Source organism: Ambystoma mexicanum, chromosome 2p (assembly GCF_040938575.1).
Source record: "Ambystoma mexicanum isolate Mex_15411 chromosome 2p, UKY_AmexF1_1, whole genome shotgun sequence".
In the NCBI taxonomy this organism is placed as follows: Eukaryota; Metazoa; Chordata; class Amphibia; order Caudata; family Ambystomatidae; genus Ambystoma; species Ambystoma mexicanum.
The window spans coordinates 485,832,100-485,857,309 of record NC_090923.1 but is presented as its reverse complement, the minus strand read 5'-3'; the positions used below and the strand labels follow the sequence as shown (position 1 = coordinate 485,857,309).

General features: G+C 47.2%; 1 protein-coding gene across 1 annotated transcript in view; it reads right to left on the bottom strand.

Annotated features, from left to right (window-relative positions):
- IARS1 (isoleucyl-tRNA synthetase 1) overlaps positions 1-25,210 on the bottom strand; it is a 2,025,584-nt gene that overhangs the window by 1,823,231 nt on the left and 177,143 nt on the right. Inside the window, exon 6 of the mRNA XM_069643896.1 lies at positions 4,700-4,817. Within this exon, the coding sequence (XP_069499997.1) occupies positions 4,700-4,817 (118 nt within the window). The remainder of the gene's footprint in view (positions 1-4,699; positions 4,818-25,210) is intronic.

Below are 25,210 nucleotides of genomic sequence, written 5' to 3'. Positions count from 1 at the left end.
GAGGATGGTGAATGGAACTACATCAAGGCTCAGACTCATGGGGTGTCGCTTAATGCCCGTTTTAAACAGATACACTTTACCTACGTACGCCAGACCCATTGTACACCATCCAAGTTGGAGAAATGTTATATGGCGGGGTCGGGAAGTGCTTACGCTGCAAACCGTATGAGGCAGATTTTCTGTATTTGGGTTGGGGGGGAAAGGGTTTGAGACCCTGTCCGTTATACTATCATTGCGGTCATATACAATTGCTGGAGTGGTAGGTTCCTCTGAATCACCATCCAGACTTTGGTTTGCTAACAACCTTTCTATTGGCTCCATTTTCTTGCCTTTAGTCAGGAGATTCTTATGCTTACAGAGAACTCTTAAACAATCAGCAGTTTTTGTAGCAAGGGACTCTTGACTATAACTTTCCATTCCATAGTTGACAGGTTTTAGAAAATACTTCTTTTAGTGCTAAGCTTTGTGGTTAGTTGCACAAAGGTATCTTTAAGCACACTAAAACGTATACTCAATACAAATCCCACTGCTGTACACAAGTGTTAGGCAGAAACCTGTGCAGTTCCCTTAGGGACCACTGCAAAAGATTTAAGACTACAGGTGTTTGGCAGTAAAGCCACTTGGTAGCAGTCTGTACCACACAGATTCACTTGGTAGCTGTGGCTGAGCAGTCAGGCTTCCCCCAAGAAGAGTTAGGCAGTATACAGAGCATACAAAATAGGTACAGGAATACAGTAGCACAAGCAAACACTGACCAGAGCTTGGGTGTAAAAGTATATAATTATTTATTTAACACACACTTATAAAACACACTAGCACTAAATTGGTAAGAAGTTCAAAACACAATCACTATTATCATATGTACATCCCATATTACTTGTTGGACAAGTCTTAGTTAACACCATTTATTTCCAGACAGAGGTGAGCGCTTAACGTTCGATGGCACTCCAACAAGTTAAATAAAAAGGGAGGGAAAAGCAAAATTATGGAAGTATACACACTCAACACTTTTTAAAGAACCACAGCAAGTTAGGAAGGCACAGTCTACTGGTGAGCAAGGAAGTTTAGGTGCCAGGCCCACTTTCAAGGGAGCCAGGCAGACGATGCCCAAGATCAGACAGTTACACAGAGTCGTCGAAGTTTGTGGAGGTAGTTCGAAAAAGGATTAGTTCAGTTCAGAAAAGTTAGTTAAGGTGTTCCAGGCTAACCCAGGTTCGAGAGACGAGGATTTAATGCACCTCATTCAATCGGTTGCAAGGGAAGCCAGGCGAAACACGGTACCTTAAATGGAGGGGATCCTCCAGCGGGGGCAGTTGTTCCTGGCAACGGGTGCAAGTCGCAGCGTCGTCCAGAGGAAGAGAAGATCTCGTTGTGGAGGAAAGATGAAGGTCATTGCACTGCCAGGGAAGAAACCAGCCGCCGAGTTCTCCGGTACAAAGGTACTACCCTTTCGGTTTGCGGTAATGGTGAAAACGTGGTATCCTGGTTGCCGGGGTGCTTGGCACAGGCAAGGCGGCCACGAGATGCTTCAGGAAGGCGAAAAAAAGGTAGACTTGTTATCCCCACCAGTCGAAGGAAGACTCTCCGGGCTGGAGATCTCCTCTGTCGTTGGGAAAAGTGGTGAGACTGTTCAGCAGGGCTCCACCGGTGGTGTCGTCGTTGCAGGCCGGCTAAGCTTCCCCCTCCTCGGATTCTTTAGGTCCAGTGGCGTCGTCTGAAGTTCCAGTCGCCAAAGCCCTCCTTTTATGCAGCACACCCCCATTCACTCAGCCTAGCTGTCAATCAAACATGCTAAGTGGTGAGCCGGCCGGCTCATCACTTGGGCCAATCACACAAGAGTGCGACTTGAGTTACCAAGGTAACTCAGTCCAAGGTGCCTAAACCCCCTCCCGCACCCCCTGTGGTACCCATACAGAGCAGCACCACTTTTGGAGGCTTCTGTGGTGAAGCCCGCCAAAAAGTGGAACAAAGGGCTCAACTTGGGTTGGAGTCACAGAAGAGAACACAAACGCCATTTTAGAATCGAAGTCGAATATAAAAAGTAGTATCCACTGCCACCAGCCAAAACTCGATCAGGGGAGACGGAGACGCCCCCCTCGAACAACAGACCCCGGGGCAATCGAATTGCCCCGAACAGTACGTCCACAATATGATGGTTTGTACTGGTTTCTGTTCATAATTTGGGACTAGCAAAGCCAATGGTGACTTTACATGCCCTGGGAGACAGTAGTCCGTCCCAGGGTATGGAGTCTATGTTGGGGGGTCACTACGACACCCCGGGGTTATGGCATGGAGGGTGCTGTGTAACCCACATCAAAAAAACACATGAGACCCTATGGAGTAAAAGACCCCATAGCCCATAAAACACATGGAAAGTTAAAGGAACACCTCAAATAGTGTCTAAGAGTGGGAGCAAAAGAATCTCACTCTTAGCAGGAGAGAAAAAAATAAACCCCAAACATCCAGCAAAGCTGCTGGGGGACTCACTAGGTTTGAGAAATTAGCCTTACAGAGAATTCTCCCTAACACTATGGCGTGGTGGAAGGGGCTAGTGCCAAAGAAGGCACAATGGTTGGAGAATGTGGCCTATTGTCATAACTTTGATGTGGCCTATATCCGTATGTTACCACAGCATGCATGTCCTTCGGATGTTTGGGAGCCATATGTTCAATTTTTGTTAACTGAGTAAGGAACGCCGGCTTCACCGGACTGTGTGGGTAGGCAACAAACATGGACTTCATGCAGTGTAGAGGGGAGGGAGTGATCATGGACCCATCTTACTGACTGTAAAATGCTCTGCTGTGTTGGAAATTGTGGGGTGGGCATGGCAGGATATCTGCCTGCCGAACCAAGACTTTAGGCACTGGCGGAAGGTGGGATACCTTTCCGTTTCTTTGGTTGTGAGGACACTCTGACCTCTTATGCTATGTGTTGTAGTTTTTATGTTTTAAAAAAGATACAGCTTTAAAAAAATATGAATTCCAACATAATACCATGCTCTCTAATTCCAGGCAATGCAAACTAAAAATGTAAACTATTTGAGTGTGCAGTGTTCTGGAATGATTGGACTGTTCTTGCATACTGCATCTCCGTAATTGCTTCTCGACAGCACTAGATGCATTCCTTTCCAAAATGGATGTCACTTTTGGAATTTAGTGAACCATACACCAGCACACAGACCTCTTCATCATTCAATAACATTAGTAAATCGACAGATTTAAGCAGGAGTAGCACAGGAATACAGAATGCAAGGCATCTTCCAGTTGCTTTTGGAGGTACCCTTTCTTGCTAATGTGGCAAATTAAATATATCCCTGGTACCCTAAAACTGAACAGCAATATTTTTATGATAAGCTAACAGTCAATACGTCTAGTTAAAATGTTGCCTAATTGACAGAAACTGACTGCTTTTATCAGGATTAAAAAAGACAACACAGTTGTTGTGAAAACTAAAACATATTTTATTTAAAAAACAAAACAATGCAGTGAAATCAGAAACTTTGAAGCATGTATGGAAATGAAAATGGATCCAACATTGTTACAAGTCTTTAATTCTGGTCAATTTACCCTATGATGTAGTTTTCTGTAAACATCTACATCGCGAAACGTCATGCACATTATATTTTCAACTGTTAGTGGAATCCAGAATTGTTGTTAAGAGTATAGTCTGTTCTGGTATAAAAAAAAAACATTTATATAGAACTAAGGATGGCTGTAAGAGTCCAGCTGTACTGTTGGACACCAATATTGCTGATGTTGTAAAATGATACCATCCGCAAAACGCAAACCTTCATAGAAGTGCCCCCCAGATATGGACTTCCGAGGACAGTGCACCCCCTCCCCCCTCATGCCTGCACTCTTATCAAGAACGAGACGGGAGTTGAAGCAGCAGTTTCGACTCTTCTTGGGGACATGCATCTTTGCCTGTTGCTAACCCCAAACACTTCACACCAATTGATTTGGCGCTGTGCTAAAATTACTCGTCCATCTGTGCCAACGTTTGCAAAATGCTGTAGGGTCATGCAGAGACCATCAGCAGCTCAAGGTCTAGACTACGCTGCGTTATCAGGATATTGCTAGGCAGGCACTGCAAATCTTATAATGTCCTACCCTATCCTCAGCGCGTGGAAGTGGGTGGGGGGGATAATTCCATTAAAGAGGAAAGTGGAACTAAGAATGGGAAGGACGGCTGGAAAAGAGCAAGGCATGAATGATGAAAGCGGTAAGAGCAAACATTTCTGGATATGACCAAGCAAAGACAAAAGCACAAGAAATGAGTTCTCAGTAATCTAATGAGGCAGAACAAGAAACGGAATAAGAAGCACACTGAGTGAATGAACAAAAAGTAATAGAGCATACGAAAGGAGAGCACAGGGAGTAAACAAAAAAAAGGGAATTAGATAGGGAATAAAAGTAGGTCTGGAATTAGAGTATGCATTATCAAACACGTCCCATATCCTCATCCTAGCGAGCATAGCAGGCAAGTCACAGATGTGTGTGCCCCTCATAATGGAGTCATATAGAATATGTTGATTCAAGAACTAGCTAAGACATTGAATTGGGGTTTAGAGATCCAGCAAACTAAATTCTTCTACAATTAACCAGTTGGATTTTGAGTTCACATTTTAAATTCAAAGATAAGCAGCAAATACTGACAGACACTTCACATCGGCATGCAACCTTCCAGTAATAGGACAAACCTTGTAATTCTGGTGAGATTCGAAGTTTGATAAGGGGGTGTTGCAAGCAGTAGAGAAAGGCATAACCTTGACTCCTCGATAAACCAATCCTTTGTCATACAACTGCCTAAAGACCCACCTGGAAGACAAAAATAAAAACTAAAACTTCAGTTCAAACAGTTTTTAAAAGTCAAGTGTGGCTTATTCACTAATAAGGATGTATCCAGGAAAATAAAACAAAATCAACATTTCTAGATATGTACAACGTTATAAGACACCAACGGCATCCTTCAATAGTGGCACAGTAATACAAACTATGCAGCATCCTTAAAGTGCATCCTCTCCTTAGATAATTTAAGAAAGTCTCTTTTCCAACAATGAAATGACATTGGCCTCATTCCGAGTATGGCGGTAAGGGATAGCGGCCACCGGTAACGAGACCGGTGGCGGTGATCCCTTACCGCCATACTCCGAGTTCCCTTTGCGCCCTCGCCCTTAACGTCTGCTTTGAGCAGGTGTTAAAGTCGAGGGCGCAAAGGGGCCTCCAAGCCAATAACGGTGACCGTAATGAACGGTCACCGTTATTTGCATCTTCTCCATTCCCATTGAGCCCTATGGGGGCTCATTTGGGAATGGGGAAGAGCCTTGGTGAATGGGGAATTACCGCCCCGCCAACCTTGGAATGGGGCGGTAATTCCGGCATCCACCAAGGCGCTGCCGGTCCGGGTATGGCGTCAACCAAGGCGTTAATAGCGCCATTGGTTAGCGCCGTACTCGGAATGAGGCCCATTGTTTTAAGGTTCTGGTCAGAAGTCTATTTAGGGAACAAGAAGCACCCTAGCCTGATAGCCAGAACTCCACAAATCAGCATTACCAATTAACGGGTGTATGCTGTTAAAAGAAGACTTGCTCTGCAGAGTCAGGTTGTTTAAATATGGAAACAGCTGTGTAGTCCTGAAATCCTGTGCAGCTAGTGCAATAGCCCTCATACTATTCAACAAAGGGGAGAACTATATGTCTACCTAAGCCACACAGTTAAATGTATTCTATGGGTAGGAGTGAAAGTGGTCATTAATTTCTTCACATAGAAAAGCAGTGGCTACTCTGCAGTTGACAATTTACAGCAGTGAAATAAAGGTTCTCAGTCTCACACTATGCTTATTAGAAAGAAGGTTGATCATCATATCAGTTCATTACAACTGGCTGAAGTTGGTTTAGCAGAAAACACTGGCACACTTAACCACACACAAGAATCACACAAGAATCACACAAGAATCACACAAGAATCACCAGAACATTGCCAATCATCTTCAAACCAAGATGTGGTAGTACTAAGTGCACCACCATCCATGTCATCTGTGAGGACCCTGGCATCCTGAAGAAAGGGAGACACTACCTACTGGGGCTTAATCTAACACTTTTCATGTCTGACCACATAACACTCAAAATCCTCACCACTCCTATGAAGTGTGAAAAATAAGTAATGCCAAGTTCCTCCAACTGCACTGATAAACACTGGCATTTTCAAATGCGTCCCTAGCAGGTCCTAGAGTTATGGAGTAAGAAGAGAGGTTCAACAAGGTTCCATCCTCTCCCTAGTCACATTTAACCCCCACACAGGGTGAACTGGCCAACTTCAACATCAAGATGCACCAATTTAAAATACAGGGAATCCTTCATAAGTGACACCCCTACGTGGAATCATTTTAATTGTATGGCTGCCGGCTAAAATCAATACAGTAAAAATATTTGTAGAAGAATGTCATTTTGCTCAGATTCAGAAGTATAAAAGACTACCACAATCTTTCGATCAATGAACTCTGGCAATACCTTTTCTGGAACAGCTGACTCAAGAACATTACTTTAATGAGGAACACTGAGGACAATCTATTCTAAAAGGAAGATCTAATAATTGCCATGTATCGAGCTCTGGCAGTAGAGATGGCCAACCAGGCACAAATCAAACGGATCAAGCTCCAGGACAAACAGGTTGTTTGACAGGATTTTAAAAGGTTTGTTGACCTCTATGACTGACTCAGTCTGGCCCAAATGGACACTTTCTCTGCCACTCTACTGTTGCTTTCAGCCCCCAAACTGCCTCTTTTTTCATTTCTCAACATTCCCCATTTCGCAATCAACCACAACTGGCTCCCCTCCCTCAATTCTCACACAGCACCCCAGGACATGACTCAGATTGTATTTCGTCTCAGGGATGGATGTCCCACCAGCCAAAGGGGAGGAGTCCTCTTCGGAGCTCCTCTGTAGAGTAGAAATCGGGGTCAGGACAGCAGTGGTCGCTTAACAGTGATGCAAAGTGTCTGCAGGCATCTCTGGCCGTCTTCTTCAGTTACTTCAGTTTCCAGCGGTAGACTTATCTTTCACCTGAGGAACCTCACCTTTTATTCAGTTTCAGCACACTCCTCTGCAAGCTCAACAGTTTACAGAAAGGGGCGGGTGGCTGTCCAATTGGGACAGCCAGCACCTCCGTGGGCACTGGTTCCATTCAGGCACTTGGGCAGACAAAGGGCAGGCGAGTGAAAAACTCCTCCCCCACTTCCTAGGTTCCAGTTTGCCTGGGCAGGCAGGCAGGGACAATGAAGGGTTCCCGTCAAAGGCAAAACACACTGCAACAGACCTCCCCTACCCCTCCAGAATGGTAGAAGGGCTAACAAAGAACAACCACAATCGAAATGGCAAAAAATGAAAGGAGCCATGTTAGCAAATAGGTGACCCTATTGTGCACAACCGAATAGAGTCTGCAGTAAAAACGAGCACAATAGTTGTTACAACACGTCCACTGCCACCAGCCATAACTATAGGGTTGTCTATGTGACTAAAGTCACAGGAGTAGAGAAAAGGGGGAATACTAGTTATACCCTTAGCACTCCATTTTAGGTGCTGTGTGCTAATCTCCGATAGTATAAGGTTTTAGGAAGGATTCAAAGAATCCCTCTATCCTTAAGAACGGAGGTTGGTAAGGATAAGAAAAGAATCTCAAAAGAGAACCCAAAGCAGGGTTTGAAATGAGCAGGAGCTAAAACTAGCTTCTGGGTGTCTGACATCACCCAGTAGGTGGGAACTACCAATGGGGAACCAGGAGCGAGTACCTAGTGAACCGCAAATCTAACTTTCACATGAGATGCACATTTTACCTTTTTGTCCACTTTGTAGGATTCTTTATGTTTCAATGTGTACTAGAAGTGCCCTAATGATTCTTTGTAAGCATTATTAAATACTCTGTTTTGAAAAAAAAAAACTATTTATGGCATTTTTCATAAACAATGGTGCTACCAATCCCTACCGCTCCCTGTTCCCCCTCTCTCCAGTCCCTTTCTTTTAACGACATTAGCGATGACATTGTGTATAAACCAACAATCCAAAATAACCCCTCCCCCTTCCCACGTAGCCGGCTCATCGCCCAGCTCTTCCTCCCTATGTTCCTTCTTAATCTTTCATTCCTCTCGGGCTTCTCCTCATGCATCTGTCCTATTGCCAATGCTTAATACAAGATGACATCATTTAACCAATACCTCACACTGTACCCTTTGCCCCCCCCTGCCGCTCCTCCGACTCCCATCCCCTACCCCCCTGTTCCAGCCCTATTTTTCTCATCCCAATGACTTGCACATCGTCCCCTCTAATTTTTCCACCTCACAGGGGTTTCAGATCCTTCGAGGAGCACTGCTCATTTAACATTTGGCTCCAGTCTACCGTTATCCCTTCTTCCTGTCCGGGGTCACTATTTGATTGCAATATCTCCAGTTCTGTCAACCCCCACCTATGGACATCCGCCCTCCATTGCTCCACAGACGGCCCCAGGGGTGTTTCCTAGCAATAGCTATCCGTCGTTTGGCCAGTACCAGTAAAAATGGAGCCAAACGATTCCACGATTTGTGTCCCCCCCCAACCCCTCCTGATAGCATACCCCACAGACACACCTTCAGGTCACATTCCAGATCAGAGCCCAATAGCTCATTGATCATTGAAAAGATCGTTCCCCAGTAACGTGCAATAACGCTGCCCCCACCGATCATATGCAAATCTTCTGGAGGCCCCATCCCACAGCACGGAAGAAATCAGAACTAAGGGCACTGTTCATGTCATGTAGCTTAGTCAGAGTTACATAGACTGTGCAATATGTTAAACTGAATCAATAGAAACCTAGCGTTTCCCCGACATCTTGCGGACCCGTTCCCAAATTTTCATCCATTCCTTCTCCGATATCTGAAAACTCCCAGCCTCTTCCAATTTGCTTTTCACCACTAGTTCTTTAAGGGGAACTTAACTCCTCACTGCTTGACAGATACAGGAAATGTTGGTCCCTCCCTCTGTCTGATCGAACACCAGCATCAATGGACTTGCACTCTATTCCTCCATTACCTTTATCCATAATTCCGCTAGCCTTTTTACTGCCCAATAGGTTAGAAAGTGTCCCCTGGGGATCAAGGTACGGTGTGCTCCACTCCACAAACGTCATCAGTTTTCCTTCCTCAAATAGATCCCCCATTACCCGGCACCCCTTCTCTTGTAACCGCCCTATACCCATTCTCCCAATAATTTGCTGTAACTTTAAGTCTGCACTCCATGGCAGATCTCCACTGTATAGTCCTGCAACCCGCCTCTTACCCATATATTTATTCCACACCACCCTGACCGTCTGGAACACATTTGTCCCCCATAACATCTCCACTCCTCGCCAATACGCTGGCAGCTTTCCTACCAATCCCATCAGGAACTCTCTCCCAGGATTCCCAAAGTCTAACACGATCTGCAACTGCGCTGCCATATATGCTTCAATATAACACGCTAAGACCACCACCCGGTCACGGACACCGCAAAGTTACCAATTACACCCTCCTTCTCCCCATGTCCCACAGCGATTCCGAAATCTTCTAGTCCAACAATTTGAAGATCATCTTAATCACATATGGTAGGCAAACATAATAGAGCAACCTCTGCAATATCACCATTTTGCAAAGCGCAATTATTCCCATAAGTGACAAAAGCAGCTTCTTCCAAAATTAGAGTCTATCTGGATAAGGCTCTCCCTGTATTATACACATCTTCTATGTCATGTCATATTTGGATCCCCAAGTATCAGAACGGCTCGGTGTCATTGTATCCCCCAGTCAGGCACTTTCTGTTCCCTAAGCCCACACAGTGGAAACGGTAGGGATCCATCAATATTTATCCGTAATCCAGACAGCTTTCGGAAGTTCCCCAGCACCTCGAGCATAATCAGCATGTTATCCCGCGGGTTCCCAACATAGAGCAGCAGATCATCTGCGTAAAGCTAGACAGCGTGCCTTACCCCACAAACTAGAATCCCTGCCTCACTCATCTCCTGGTGTAGTAACCCCGCCAGTGGCTCCAGTGCCATAGAAACTCAGATTGGCGAAAACAGGCATCACTGCCGCGACCCTCTGCCCAACCTCCACTGCTCCAACACCTAATCGTTTGTCTTCACCACTGCCCTCGGTCTATTGTACAACAGACTCAGCCATCAGCAAATATTCGCCCCTAGTACCCAGAACAACCATTCCCATTCCACGGAGTCAAACGACTTCAGTGCGTCAAAAGAGGTCAATGCCATCTCTCCTTTCAGGGTTTTAAACTGGTCCATCACATTGTGTAGCCGATTATGGTTCATTGCCGTGCTTTGTCCCCGAAAAAATCTGCACTGGTCTGGATGCACTAACATGGGGGCAACCTGTGACAACCTGGTTGCGAGGATCTTTCCCGAGATTTTTGCATCCTCATTTAACAATGAAATTAGACAATAAGACGCGCAGTCTGCAGATCCTTTCCTTCCTTCAATATCACAGTTATGATACCCTCTCATGGAGGCAGGGAGAATCCCTCTCTCAAATGCCTCATCATATACCTTTTTGAGCCACGGGATCAACAAGTTGGAGTATTTATTGTAGAACTCAACTGAGAAGCCATTGCTACTCTACCTCTTCTCAATGACCGCAACACCCCCCCTTAGGTCCTCTTCCTCAATCGTAACCCCCCCCATGCCATACCCAAGTCCTGCTTCCAACACTGATAACCATACCATGTTTTTTTTATCTTTATTTTTTTTATCTGTGTCTAGGGTCCCCCGTGCCGGTTGGTGTTTTCATCTCCCCGGTTGCTGGCTCTTTTCCCACTCCCCACCCTGCCTACCAACCCGCCCCCCGTGTTTGTAACTTCCTGGTTGCCGTCCCCGTCCACCCCGCCTACCATCCCGCCCACCCCAACCTCATTGGCTCCTCGTTCCATCTGGGCCAAGCTAGTCAGCTGCACCACCTCCCCCGGCTTTTTCCAGCGTGAGCGAGGTGAGTGGCGCAGCTGCACTTTGTATTGAGTAGCGGCCTTATTTGTTTTATCTCTGTCTAGGGATCCCCGTGCCGGTTGCTGTTTTCATCTCCCCGGTTGCTGGCTCTTTTCCCACTCCCCACCCCGCCTACCAACCCACCCCCCGTGTTTGTATCTTCCTGGTTGCCGGGTTCCCGTCCACCCTCCACCCCGCCTACCATCCCTCCCACACCGACCCGACTGGCTGAGGTGAAAGATTCCCCTCCATTACCAGCACTCCAAGGACAGCCCTCTGCCCAGCAGCCCATCGGCTAAGGACCTGAGGCAAAGGGCGGCTCCTACAAACACGGCTCCAAATCGTATCAGCAGGAGAAGCAAGAAGTCGACAGCAAGTAAGTGTGGCAAGGGCGGGGACAGAAGCAATTACTTCACACCTTACTACCCTACCACCCAACCCTTGAACCTAAACTACTGTAATAATCGCCATACTGTGGTTACATTACATTAAAAAAAATAAAACGCTTAACAGTATTGCTGTGATAGTTGCTTTGATTAAGTGTGCAGAATAGCATCTCTGTGTTATAGTGTGCATAGAAAAAGGAAATTCAACGTGGAATTTACAAATCTGCCTAATATCCTCTCTGTGTAAAACTGAATTTAGAAGTGGACCTAATAACGCACATTGCCCCCATTTAGAAGTGTGCCTAATAGCCTTGCTGTATAAAGTAGTGTTTTAGAAGTGTGCCCAATAGCCTTCCCTTGGTGCCCTGGTTGAAATTTGAAGTGCGCCTAACTCCCTCTCTGTGCAAAGTTGCGTTTTACTAGTGTGCCCAATAGCGTGCCCTGGTTGAATCTAGAAGTGTACCTCTCTGTATAAAATGGAATCTAGAAGTGTGCCTAATTGCCTCTGTGTAGAGATGCATTTAACAGTGTGCCGAATTCCCTATCTATGCAAAGTTGTGTTTTAGAAGTGTGCCCAATAGAGTGCTCTGGTTGAATCTAGAAGTGGGCCTAATACCCTCTCTGCGTATAGTTGAATTTAGAAGTGTGCCTAAAATATCCCTACTGTCCAAAGCTAGAAGTACACCTAATTGCCTCTGTGTAAAGTTGCATTTAGTAGTGTGCCTAATTCCCTATCTGTGCAAAGTTGCTTCCGAGAAGTGTGTCCAATAGCGTGCCCCGGTTGAACCTAGAAGTGTGCTTATTAGGCAATTATTCAAATGATTTCTTTCAGGCTGATCGGGACTAGACTGTTTGGAGAGGCTTCCGAATATTTACTGTATCCATAACGGAGTTGAGAAGTCAAAGGGGGGTTGCATTGGCATGGGTAAGGCTAGCATTTGTTTTAGTCGTATCTGCCTGGTGGCAGGACAGTTTACAAAGTGAAGTTGGTAGCTATGTAGAGTTAATATGAAGTCAAGAACAGCAGTTTGAGGAGTGGAGATACATTTCAGAGCCCTCACATGTCATAGCAGGGGGTTAATGGCAGGTTATAAAATTGAAGAGTATGTGAACGGTTTAATGGAGGGGGTTTGAATATTTACCATTTTGGATGTGGGCATAGATGTGGTTTACTGGCAGATCGCTTAAAGGCAGGATTTGTAAATTATAGTCTTTTCTGGCTAAGTATGAAGTATTCCAGTGGTACAAGGTGAAAAACGAATGTTGAAAATGTTTTCATGAGCCATGTTTTAGTAATCTATTGCTGTCTTCAATAAAGTGTCCAAAAGGACATTGGTAAGAAGGCTGTCCTTTGTGTTTATAACGCTGCAGTTTAAGCATGCTTTGCTACTGCTGCGCAGGACCATTTGTGAACGTGGAGGTGGCAGGTCTGGGCATACTGTGGCATGTTTTCGTATGCTCATTAGAATGTATACAGTAAAGCAGACTGTAGGGCCAAAAGAAAGTGAGTTTGGCACAGTGTGACACGGTTGATCCTCACTCATTGGATGTTATAGTGTATCAGTTGTAATCACCATGCATCGGTGCAGGAAGGGAATAGTTTCTTACCTGTAACTCCATTTCTCCAGCATTGGTATCTTTCATGGATTCACATGCTTAGAATATTCCCCATCGACAGACTGGGAACCCATCGTACACTTATAAAGCCGTTTCCCATAGGAAAACTTCCGACACATGTGTCCTATCTATGTCGTTTTTGGGGCTGCCCACGCGTGCCCCACTAGGACGTAGCGGTATAAATGCCCCGCCCCCGCGGCTCCCTTCAGATTTTGACCCATCCAAAGCAGAATGGGGGGGAAAACCTAGTTATACAAGTAGATTGCATTCCGGGGAGGCCGTCGGGCGCTTGTGAATCCATGAAAGATACCAATGCTGGAGAAATGGAGTTAGATACAAAACTGTTCCCTTCTCCAGCATTGGATCTTTCATGGATTCACATGCTTAGAATAGAATATACAGCAGTGATCCTGAAAAGGGGAGGTGTGAATGCAATACGGCACCCTCCTAAGCATACGTATACCGAACCATGCTTACGTAAAACTGCCAATTTTTAAATACGCAAAAGTACATACATACATACACACATATACACACACACATATATATATATATATATATATATATATATATACATATATATATATATATATATATATACATACATATATATATATATATATATACATACATACATACATACATACACATATATACATACACACATACATACATACATATATATATATATGTATCTATATACACACACAAATTAACAAGGGGGGTCCTGGAAGTCCCTCTGCCAGACATTAGTCCTGGTTACGAGAGGGCAGGACAAAGACTGATATGTTTGGGATATTTCTTCTCTGTGAAAGATAGTGAGCTAAAGACTCTGGGTAAGTCTCTCGTAACCAGGACTAATGTCTGGCAAAGGGACTCCCAGGACCCCACTTGTTAATTTGCATATTTAAGTATCTTTGGGTCTCACCCTAAGTTACTAGGGGAATCCAGACGTGGACCCCTTGCTCACTATTCTTAGAGAGGCACAGATCCACCCTACTGATGAGGTCCAACCAGACCGAAACACGTGTCTGGGGTTGCTGTTGGTACTCTTGTTCAGAGGAGAATTGCCTAGCATTTCGGTGCTGGACTGCCCCAGGGCAGGACAAAGACTGATATGTTTGGGATATTCCTTCTCTGTGAAAGATAGTGAACTAAAGACTCTGGGTAAGTCTCTCGTAACCAGGACTAATGTCTGGCAGAGGGACTCCCAGGACCCCCCTTGTTAATTTGTGTGTGTGTATATATATATATATATATATATATATATATATATATATATATATATATATACACATACACATACATATACACACACATACCTATATACGTCCATATATACATATGCTAAAATAAGTACAGACCCTTCCTGAAAAGGGCTTACCTTATTGAAACACATGGCGTAAGACTGCTCTTCCCATTTGTATCTCGTCCGCATGCTGCCATTCGAGGCAGTAATGGCGGGTAAACGTGTGAGGCACTGACCATGCCGCCGCCTGGCTAATGTCTGCCAGCGGGATTCCTGCCCACAACGCCGAAGTTGCCCTCGTGGAATGAGCTATCGGACACCGTTGTTGTGGTTTTCCCGCTTTGGAATGACAGAAGGCAATCGTCGACGAGACCCATCGGGCCAGTCCCTGCTTTGAAATTGCTTTTGCTCTCGCCGATGGAATTTATGCAATTAAGAGTTGCTGCGTAGATCTAAGTTGTTGAGTCCGATGAAGGTAATATTTTAGAGCTCTCTTCACGTCCAAGGTATGGAGGACTTTTTCCGCAGCCGATGAGGGGGTCACGAAAAAGGTAGGCAGGACAATGGACGAGTGTTTATGATAAGCCGTAGGAACTTTTGGAATGAAACGAGGATTAGTTGACAAAACCGCTTTGTCCTTAAAGAACCTTAGGTACGGCAGGTCTACGACCAATGCTTACAATTCTGAGAGCCCCCTAGCTGTTATAGCTATTAGAAAAGCCAATTTCCATGACAAGAACTTCATCAACGATGTGGCCATTGGTTCAAAGGGTGCTTTCATTAACCCTGCTAGTACCACATTAAGACTCCACGTTGGTGGAAAACGTTTAACCGGTGGGAATGTTCGGAACAGACCCCTCATGAAGTGTTTCACCAGCCTGTCACTAAACAAGGGAGACGACTGCCTCCTCCTCGTGAACCTAGAGATGGCCGCCAGGTGTACCTTTCTTGATGAAAAAGATAATCCGCTCTTCACCAGGTGTAGCAGATATGGTAGAAGTTGCTCTGGAGTTACCCTTAGAGGTTGCACTCCCGGCTGTCCTTGACATCACGTACAGAACCTTTTCCACTTACACGCGTACGACTTGTTGGTGGAGACTTGTTGGTGGAAGGGGCCCGTGCTGCTTGCAGGATTCTCCGACAATCCGACGAAATGCTCAAGGCACCAAATTCCGAAAAGTCAGGAGCCAAGCTGTGAGATTGAGACTGTCTGGATTGTGATGCCACACTGTTCCTTCGTCCCGGGACAGGAGATTGGGAACCTTCGGGAACGTATCGGTTGATCTACTGACAGGTGAAGCAGGTCAGAAAACCACGGCTGCCTCGGCCAACACGGTGCCAGTAGGATGACCCGGCACCTGTACCTGCGTATCCACTGCAGAGTTCTCCTTATAAGAGGGAACGGAGGGAAGGCGTAGAGGAACTTGTCCGTCCACGGGAATGAACGCTTCCCCCAGAGAACCTTCCTGTGGCCATCTGCTGGCATACATCTCACACTTCTTGTTCCACTTCGTTGCGAAGAGATCCAGCGGAAGTCGTCCCCATTTTTCGAAGACCTTCGACAACTGAACGCTGTCTATCTCCCATTTGTGTATTTGGTCCATTTTTCTGCTGAGTGAGTCTGCTTGCTCGTTCCTTACTCCCGGGAGATGACCCACGATGGATATATCGTGTTTCAGAGCCCAATGCCACACCTTCTGAGCCTCGGTGGAAAGAGTTCTGGACCGCGTGCCCCCTTGCTTCCTTAAGTAAAACATCGCTGTTGTGTTGTCTGTCAATATTCTCACTATGGACCCTCTGATGTGCGGCAGGAAAGACTTCAAGGCCCAGCACACTGCTCTCAGTTCCAGAACGTTGATGTGCAGGAGTGAATCCCTCCGGGATCAACGACCTTGCGTTTGTAGAGAGCCCATGTGTGCTCCCCAGCCTGTCAGGGATGCGTCCATCGCTATGTTAGCCGAAACTCCGGCTCCTGTAGGGGTACCCCCCGGATAGATTCTGAAAGCTCTGCCACCACTGAAGAGCTAGTAGGAGCTCGTCGTCATCGACGGTCAGCTTGTCCGAAAAGAGCCCTTGGGCCTGCGTCCACCGGTCCGCCAGAAACTCTTGAACCGGCCTCATGAACAGGCGGCAGTTGCCCACTAGAGGAATGCAGGACGCCATAGCGCCCAGAATCGACACATTTTCTCATTGATAGTTTGGTATTGATTCTCAGCCGACCTGCCAATCAATTGAGTTTGGGGACTCTGTCGAGGGATGGCTTCAGTAACCCTGACTGGGTGTCAAATTGCGCGCCCAGGAACACCACGCTTCTCGACGGCGTCAACGAAGATTTCTCAAAGTTTACCGCAAACCCCAGCCGTTGTAAGAGTTGCATGTGGCCTGCAAACTTGTGTGAGTCTACATAGGGGACCCCCTCACCAACCAGTCGTCGAGATACGGGTACACATGATGACCTTGCCTTCTCAGCCAGGCAGCCACCGGGGCCAAACATTTCATGAACGTTCTGGGAGAGGATTTCAGCCCAAAAGGAAGTACTGTGAACTGGTAGTGAGTCTGTCCTAACACAAACTTTAGGAACTTTCTGTGTCGCCGACACATTGGTATGTGGAAGTACGCGTCCTGCAGGTCCAGAGACGCCAGAAAGTCCCCTTCCTGAACTGACCGGATCACTTCCTGGAGCGTGAGCATCTTGAATTTTAGGCTTTTCAACGTCTTGTTGAGATCGCGCAGGTCTGGAATGGGACGCCATTTTCTGTTTGGTTTTTTCACCACGAAGTATCGGGAATAAACCCCTTGACCCTTCTGCGACGACGGAACCAATTTTATAGCACCTTTTTGTAGCATAAGTGCCAATTCCTGCTGCAACAAGCTCAGATAGGGTTGAGCTACAAATGCTGGTGGAATGTGCGGAGGGTTGCTTTGGAATTGCAGGGAATGTCCGTATCTTACTGTGTCCAACACCCACTGATCCGTTATTTGCTCCCATTCGTCGATGTAGCACGATACTCTGCCTCCCAGAACGTTTATATGCCCGTCATTGCTGGTCCTTGGTCTGCTCATCTCTCGTCGACGAGTAATCTGTTCTCTTCCTGGGAGTCTGGTAGTCCCGGTGCCGTTTTACCGCTTGAGAAGCCCGTCTGTATCCCTGGGAGGGGTACGCCGGCCTACTGAGCGATCTGTCTCTCGATGCCGAGAATCTGGAGTTTCCTGATGCTCCCCTAAAGGGGCGAAAAGACCTGAAACTTCGACCGCTCTGGAGGGCACCCAAGGAACACGCCGTGTCCGAGCCCTCCTTCATGCCCTTCAGGGCCTCGTCCACCTTCTCGCCGAACAGGTGGTCTCCCTCAAAGGGCATATCCAGCACCTTGTATTGCACCTCTGGTCTAAAGTTGGTGCATTTCAGCCATGCTTGCCTTCGGAGAACCACGCCGTTATTCACCTGTTTAAACCCCAATGTTTATGGCATGATTGGAGGCCTCTTCACCTTCCCTGACGAGTAACATCGCCGCCTTACGATGTTCTTCCGGAAGATGCTCCAGCATAGGTGCCAGTCGGTGCCACATCTCGGTCGTATCTGGCTACTATAGCCAGAGAGTTGGCCGCTTTCACTGTGGTTGCTCCCACCGACAGCACTTTTTTTGCCAAAGGCATCCCGTCTTCTGGCTTCACTTTCCTGGGGGGTGGGGGTGGGGGAGGGGGGGAAGCAGGGGGAGGCTTGGGTAGTCGTGCACTTTTGCTGGACCCTCGCCTTTCTCGCTGCCGCCACCAACACCACTGAGTCAGGGGGGTGGTTGGGAGGACAGACACTTGGGGGTAGCTTCTGGGGCCTTACATTTTTTCTCTAGGCAACCTTTTATTGCCGGTTCAGAGAAAGGGTGACGCATGGTCTGTAACCCCTCCTGCCACACATGATCCAGGATGGGTACCGAGAACACCGACCTTCTCTTTCCCATGTGGTCGAAAAGAAAGCAGTCCTTTTTCTCCTCTTCCTGGGCCAACCCGGATTCTGTACACGCTTTAGCCATCATGGCGTGAAATTACCCAATGTCGTCCGGGGGAGACGGCTGAGCCGGGCTTCTCAGGGTTTCTAATTCCACCTCAGACTCCCAGGTTGGATCACTGGAGGGAGAAAGGGAGACATCCGATAAGGTTCTCCTGTTCGAGTCTGAATCTATCAGTTCTCCCTCCTCGTGGCGTGCAACAGAGGTCTTCACCCGCTGGCACTGCCGTGGGGGTTGACGGAGGTGGCCAACTGATCTTGATTTGAGTCACTGGCTAGGATATCTCTAGGTTTAACGTTTCACATTGCATAGGCCAATAACCCACTTTTAGGACTTAAGCCCTGTGGAACAACTGGCTCGAACAGTAAGGAATGTCAAACAAGCAGAGAGGAATAAAGAGCCTTTAAATAGTGGAAACAATCGTGGAAAAATACTTCAATCCACAAGGTGGAGCCAAAGGATGGCTATCAGACTCGTGTGCATCATCCTAGGGCAAGGAGTAAGAGTGTGAAACCGCCATAAAAAATTAAAACTATATAGATATGATACGATACATTACTCACCGTAATCTTATTTCTGATGCTTGTATCTGATTAGATTCACATGCTGTGCATAGGCAGACATCTAGTGGAAGCTGCGGAGTATTACAGTTTGTTTTTCGAAACTCGAAAATGGGCGTCGACACAGGGCGTGCCAGTAATACTATCCCTAGTGTGACGTCCACTGTACCCATGATCCCTCAAGCGTGTAGGACCCTCAAATTGTATTTTTTCTGGCATGAGGTAGCATGAGGAGTAGCGCGAGTACAGATTATCCAAGTAGATAGATAGAAAGATAAGACCATCCATGCCCCTTCTCTCAGAGGGTAGGAAGGGCGGGTTGCATGTGAATCTAAGCAGATACAAGCATCAGAAATACGATTACGGTGAGTAATGTATCCCTTCTGAGGTTTGTGGAATCTGCTTAGATCACATGCTGTACATAGATTAGCGAGCAGTATTAGAAGAAGGCGGTGGGATGTGAGAAGGGTCATGAGCAAATAAATGTCTTAGAACCGCTTGTCTCACTTGAGTATCTGTCTTGGAATGAGTGTCAATGCAGTAGTGCTGAGTAAAAGTGTGAATTGAGCTCCATGTAGCTGCTTTGCAAATGGTGTCAAGGGGTACATTTGCAATGAAAGCCAGAGTGGCCCCAATGCCTCTTGTAGAGTGGGCTATTGGCGTAAACGGCAGAGTCTTTTAAAAAAGGGAGTAACATAGTTGGTCTGTTTTCCTTAGCGGTCTGGTCTTGTCTACATAGTAGAGGACCGCTCTTTGCACATCTAGAGTGTGTAGTTTCACCTCAGCAGAGCTTTTGGGTTCTTGTAAGAAGGACGGAAGCTCGATGGACTGATTAATGTGGAATTTAGAAATTAACTTCGGTGAGAACCTAGAGTGTGTTCGTAGAACCAGTTTATCCTTATGAACAGTAAAGAAAGGATCCTGCACTGACAGAGCCTGAATTTCACTGACCCTTCTTATGGATGTAATAGCTACTAAGAAGGCAGGTGTTTGAGACTGGCTTTATGTATGGGTTCAAAGGGTGGGCCTTTGAGCTTAGCAAGCACCACATTAAGGTCCCAACCAGGTGGTGGGTTTGAAATTGGAGGGTGGAGTCTCTTTACCCCTTCCATGAAGGCTTTAACCACTGGTACATTCCACCACAAAACCTTGTTGTGGGAAGTGGTGTAGGCTGACAGCGCTGCCAGGTGTACCTTGAGTGAGTTAAATACCAGCCCTGTATCCAGCAGGTGGAGCATGTATGTGACAATATTGGAAGGAGTGCAATCAACCAGGTTAATTTGCTTATTCTGGCACCAGAGAACAAATCTTTTCCATTTATCAAAGTAACAGTGCTTCGCGTTAGGTTTCCTAGATTCCTTTAGGATGTCCATACATCTCTGTGGTAAGTTGAGATGTCCAAACTCTGATTTCAGGAGCCATGCTAAAAGGTTCATTGAGCTGGGTTGAGGATGCACTGTTTGACCTTGGTGCTGGGACAGTAGGTTGTACCAGCATGGGAGTCTGATGGGTTCACACATCGCTAGTCTGCGTAGGTGTGGGAACCACGGTTGCCTCGCCCACATGGGAGCAACTAGGATGAGCGTCATTGATTCCCTGTGCATCTTGTTGACCACCTTCTTCATGAGAGGGGTTGGTGGAAAAGCATAGGCAAACATCCCTGACCAGTTCATCCACAGGGCGTTCCCCTTGGAGTCTGGTTGGGGGAACCTGGATGCGAATCCTGGGCATTGCCTGTTTTAGCTTGTGGCGAATAGGTCTGTAGTGGGGAAACCCCACTGTGAGAAGATGTCTTCTACGACTTCTCTGAGTAGACACCATTCGTGTTCTCTTAGGAGGGGATCTCTGCTCAAAGCGTCCGCTAGCGAATTGAGATCCCCTGGAACATGTTGAGATGACAGGTAAATGTTCCGTCTGAGTGCCCAATTTTCTGGGTAAGCTTGGACAGATTTGGTGAACAAGTCCCTCCCTGTTTGTTTAGGTAAAACATTGCCGTTGTGCTGTCCGTCAGGATCTGCACTGACAGGTTCAACAGGTGGGGCTCGAACGCCTGAAGCGCTCGGAATACTGCCAGAAGCTCTAGCAGATTGATATGATTCTTGGCTACTGTGCGAGACCAGAGACCCTGAGCTGTGTGGTGGAGGAGGTGTGCTCCCCACCCTGACAGGGATGCGTCTGTAGTGACTACAAGCTGTACTTCTGGATCGTAAAAGGGTTTCCCCTTTGACAGGTTCTCTCATGTCCACCAGTGAACACTTTGTACAAGTGTTGGCGAAACGGCCACTAAACCGTCCCACTGACCACTTGCCCGAGACCACTGTTTCGCCAACCATTCTTGAATGGGTCGCAGGCGCGCGTGGAGGACCAGGTAAATACATTACATCATGCCTAGCAAATGCATCGCTTTGCGCACCCTTATCTGGCGACCGGGCTGCTAAAAATGAATTTGCAGTAGTAGATTCCGAATTCTTTCCTCTGATGGAAAGGCCAACCCCTCTTGATTGTCCAAGACAGCTCCTAAGAACTGTTTGGAGGCGCTTGGCACCAGACTATTTTTTCTCGTTTATGGAGAAACCCAATTCGAAGAGTAGGTCGATCATTCTTTGAATGTTTGACCTGCAAATTACTGGGGTCTCCCCCGTGATGAGCCAGTCGTCCAGGTAAGGGTACACCGGGATTGCCTTGGTGAATACCCTTGGAGCTGAGGCTATACAGACGGGCAGCACCTTGAACTGGTAGTGCTGACTGTCCACCTTGAAACGCAAGAATCTTGTGTGCGCTGGGAACATGAAAATATGAAAATGGGCATCTTTCATATCCAATGTTGCCATGTAATCCCCTTTTCTAGGAGGGGGATTACCTCTTGGAGAGTAGTCATGCAAAATTTTTGAGGCTTGACATACTTGTTTGCAGGGCGTAAGTCTAATACTGGGCGCATTGTCAAATCTTTTTTTTGGCACAAGGAAGTAAGTTGAATAAATACCCTTGTTTACCTGGTTGCCCAGGACGAGTTCTATCGCGTCCTTTGCTAGGAGATTGACGATCGCCTCGAGGAGGATCTTTTGGTGGTCCAAGGAATGTATCTTGACGTGGAGGGTGGTTTCGGGGACGCTCGAGCAGTTCTATGCAGTATCCGGCAGACACTGTGGACAGCACCCATCTGTCTGATGTGATCCTTTCCCAAGCTTGGGTGAAGTTGGAAATGCGTCCCCCTACTGGGGATGCGTGAGAAGGGACCCTGAGCGCGGCGTCACTGTTTAGCGGGAGGCGTGCCGCCTCTGCTGGGGCTGCCTCTACCCTTACCACGGCCCCCCCTTGTTTCCTCTGCCGTACCTTTGGGTAGTCTGCTGGTTGTTACCCCATGATGTACCCTGCCCCTGTGTATAAATGGAGCCCCTTTGTGAATTTCGGCCGCGTGGGCGACGAAAATTACCATTGCCTCTTTGATTAGGGGGCTTGTTGGTCGTCTTTGGCAGTCTTTAATGCGTCCTCTACCGCTTTGCCAAACAGTAGATTAGGTTCCACCGGCGTGTGTCTCGGGTTTAAACCCTGACTGTCTTAACCAAGCATGCCTCTTAATGACAGTGCTCTCTGCTATTAGCCTGCCCGCGTTATCTGCGGCATCAAAGGTTGCCTTACGGATGCAACCTGACACCGCTCTCCCCTCTGACGCGACCTGGGCCAATTGGCCCTTTAATGGTTCTGGTGCAGAGTCAATGAGGGCAGCTACCTGCTCCCACTGGTGGCAATTGTAACTTGCCAGCAGAGTGGTGGAGTTGGCAATCCTTGCCTGGTACGTTGAAGTGGAGGCTACCTTCCTTCCCAACCTGTAAATCGTCTTGCTCTCCTTGTCTGGGGGGGCCTCAGATGATGAGAGGTCTCCCCGCCCTCTTCCGGGTGTTAGTAACTACCAGGGAATCAGGCTTCAGTTGACCCCTTATGTAAAGCGGGTCTGATTGGGCTGCCCTGAACAATTTCTCGATTCTGGGGTTTACTGTCCTGGTGAGGTTAGGAGTGAGAAGGCAAGGATCAATTCTCCGTTGGATGGACTTGAGAATTGGAATGGCTTGGGCAATGGGTTTCTTTTCTCCCACTAGTTCCTCAGCAATGTTCCTCTCCTCCTGTGCTCCCTGAGTGTCTATGCGGAAGTGCTCTGCCGCTCTAGTCAAGACCTCATTTAGGAGGTGCTGGTTGTCGACTGGAGAGTCGGAAACTTGAGGTTCTTTGCCTACAGTGGAGTCTATTCTGTAGACTTCTGGGTCATCCTCCTCCTCATCTTGGTTCTCGTTCTCCCCATAATAGTCCACCCCAGTTTGGTCGTCCAACGTTACCAAGTCTGGATCCTCACTATACTGGGTGTAAGGTTGGATGTAAAAAGGGTCTGAAGTCAGACCTTGCGTTAGAGCCTAAAACCGAGGTTTCTCACCAGGGGGCTGTGGGTCTCTAGCTCCTGAGGGGGTAGCACCGTCAGGGGTATAGGCGAGGAAGGGTTCTGGGTTCTTGGAGTAGAAGTCTGCTAGGGAGGACATTCTAGTCATTACCCTGTCTATATCCTCACTGGTCAATTTATTGGAGCTGGGAATGACCCTTTCTTGGGAGGGTTCCCCTTCTATAACTTGACTGGACCTATGGGCCTGTCAGGGGTCTCTGCTAGATGATTATCTGAAGACTTAGAACTGTCTTTATGTAACTGTGGTGCAGAAGAAGGGTGAGATGGTTTCTTCTGCGGTTTCCCCCTTCCCATGAGTAGAAGAGTGTTTCCCTGGTGTTTTCACCTTCTCAGTGCTTTTCGACATCTGGCGTCAAGTTTCGGGGGTAGTATCCCTTTCCTTTGAGAGAGGAAGTCGGGATTAGGAAGCAGCCGCCGAACGGGGCTGGCGGTCGGTTTTGTCTTCTGACGAGCGTACCTCCATGACTTTGGTGAGTGAGGCATCTTTGGCAACTGTGGACGGTTGCCTGGTGTTGTGTGGTGATCTTGACCGAGAATGCCCAGAGGACACCGATCCGGTGGACCACTCTCTGCGTGCCTCTTTCGGAGAACTCGACACGCGCGTCGAATCTCGGTTGGACTTCAGGTGTTTAGGTGTGGAAGTGGTGTGGGTAGCGCTCGTGTCGCCGGGTGTGCTCCCCATAACTGCCCTGCCGGACAGTCTTCCAAGGTCAGAGAGACTTTTACCTCCTTGCCCTCGCCGTCCGAAAGTACGGCTTTGCTGCCATCACTGAAGGTGCCCTCCGCTTCCATGGCCTCGAGTTGCCTGACGTGGTGGGCCCAACGTTTAGTCAAGCGGTCCTTTAGTGTCTTAGCCTTGAACCGGCTACACACTCTACAGTTCGCCTCGGGGTGGTCCCTCGGCAAGCAGAGGTTACAGGTGACGTGTTTGTCAACCCAAGGATACTTGCGGTTGCACATGGTGCAAAATTTGAAAGGGGTACCCTCCATACGCACCCTGTGGCAGCGGGCTAGTGTGTGTAGGAAAAATAAGCGTGTAGAGTATGTTTCCACCACCCACTCTCCCTACTTCCAGGACCGAGGCCAGAGGCCCAAAGTCCGTCGTGCAGCTCTCGACGGTTGTTTCTTCTCCGGGCCGGCGTCGATCTTCGAACTTCGATGTCTCGACGTGGGAGTGGAAGAAACGGGGAAATACTATGATATTTAGCAAAATATGGCTGAAAGCCAGGGAACTCCTAGAAATGCTTCCGACAAGTATGGCGGAAAAAAACAATCTGAGGGTCCTACATGCGTGAGGGATCATGGGTACAGTGGACGTCACACTAGGGATAGTATTACTGGCACACCCTGTGTCGACGCCCATTTTCAAGTTTCAAAAAACAAACTAATACTCCGCAGCTTCCACTAGATGTCGGCCTATGCACAGCATGTGATCTAAGCCGATTCCACAAGCCTCCGAGAAATATATATATATATATATATATATATATATATATATATATATATATATATATATATATATATATATATATATATATATATATATATATATATGGGATACATTACTCACCGTAATCGTATTTCTGATGCTTGTATCTGCTTAGATTCACATGCTGTGCATAGGCCGACATCTAGTGGAAGCTGCGGAGTATTACAGTTTGTTTTTCGAAAGTCGAAAATGGGCGTCGACACAGGGCGTGCCAGTAATACTATCCCTAGTGTGACGTCCACTGTACCCATGATCCCTCACGCGTCTAGGATCCCCAGATTGTGTTTTTCCTGACATGAGGTAGCATGAGGAGTGGCGTGAGTACAGATAGTCCAAGCAGATAGACAGAAAGGTAGGACTACAAGCAACCATGCGCCTTCTCTCGGAGGGGAGGAAGGGTGGGTCGCATGTGAATCTAAGCAGATACAAGCATCAGAAATACGATTACGGTGAGTAATGTA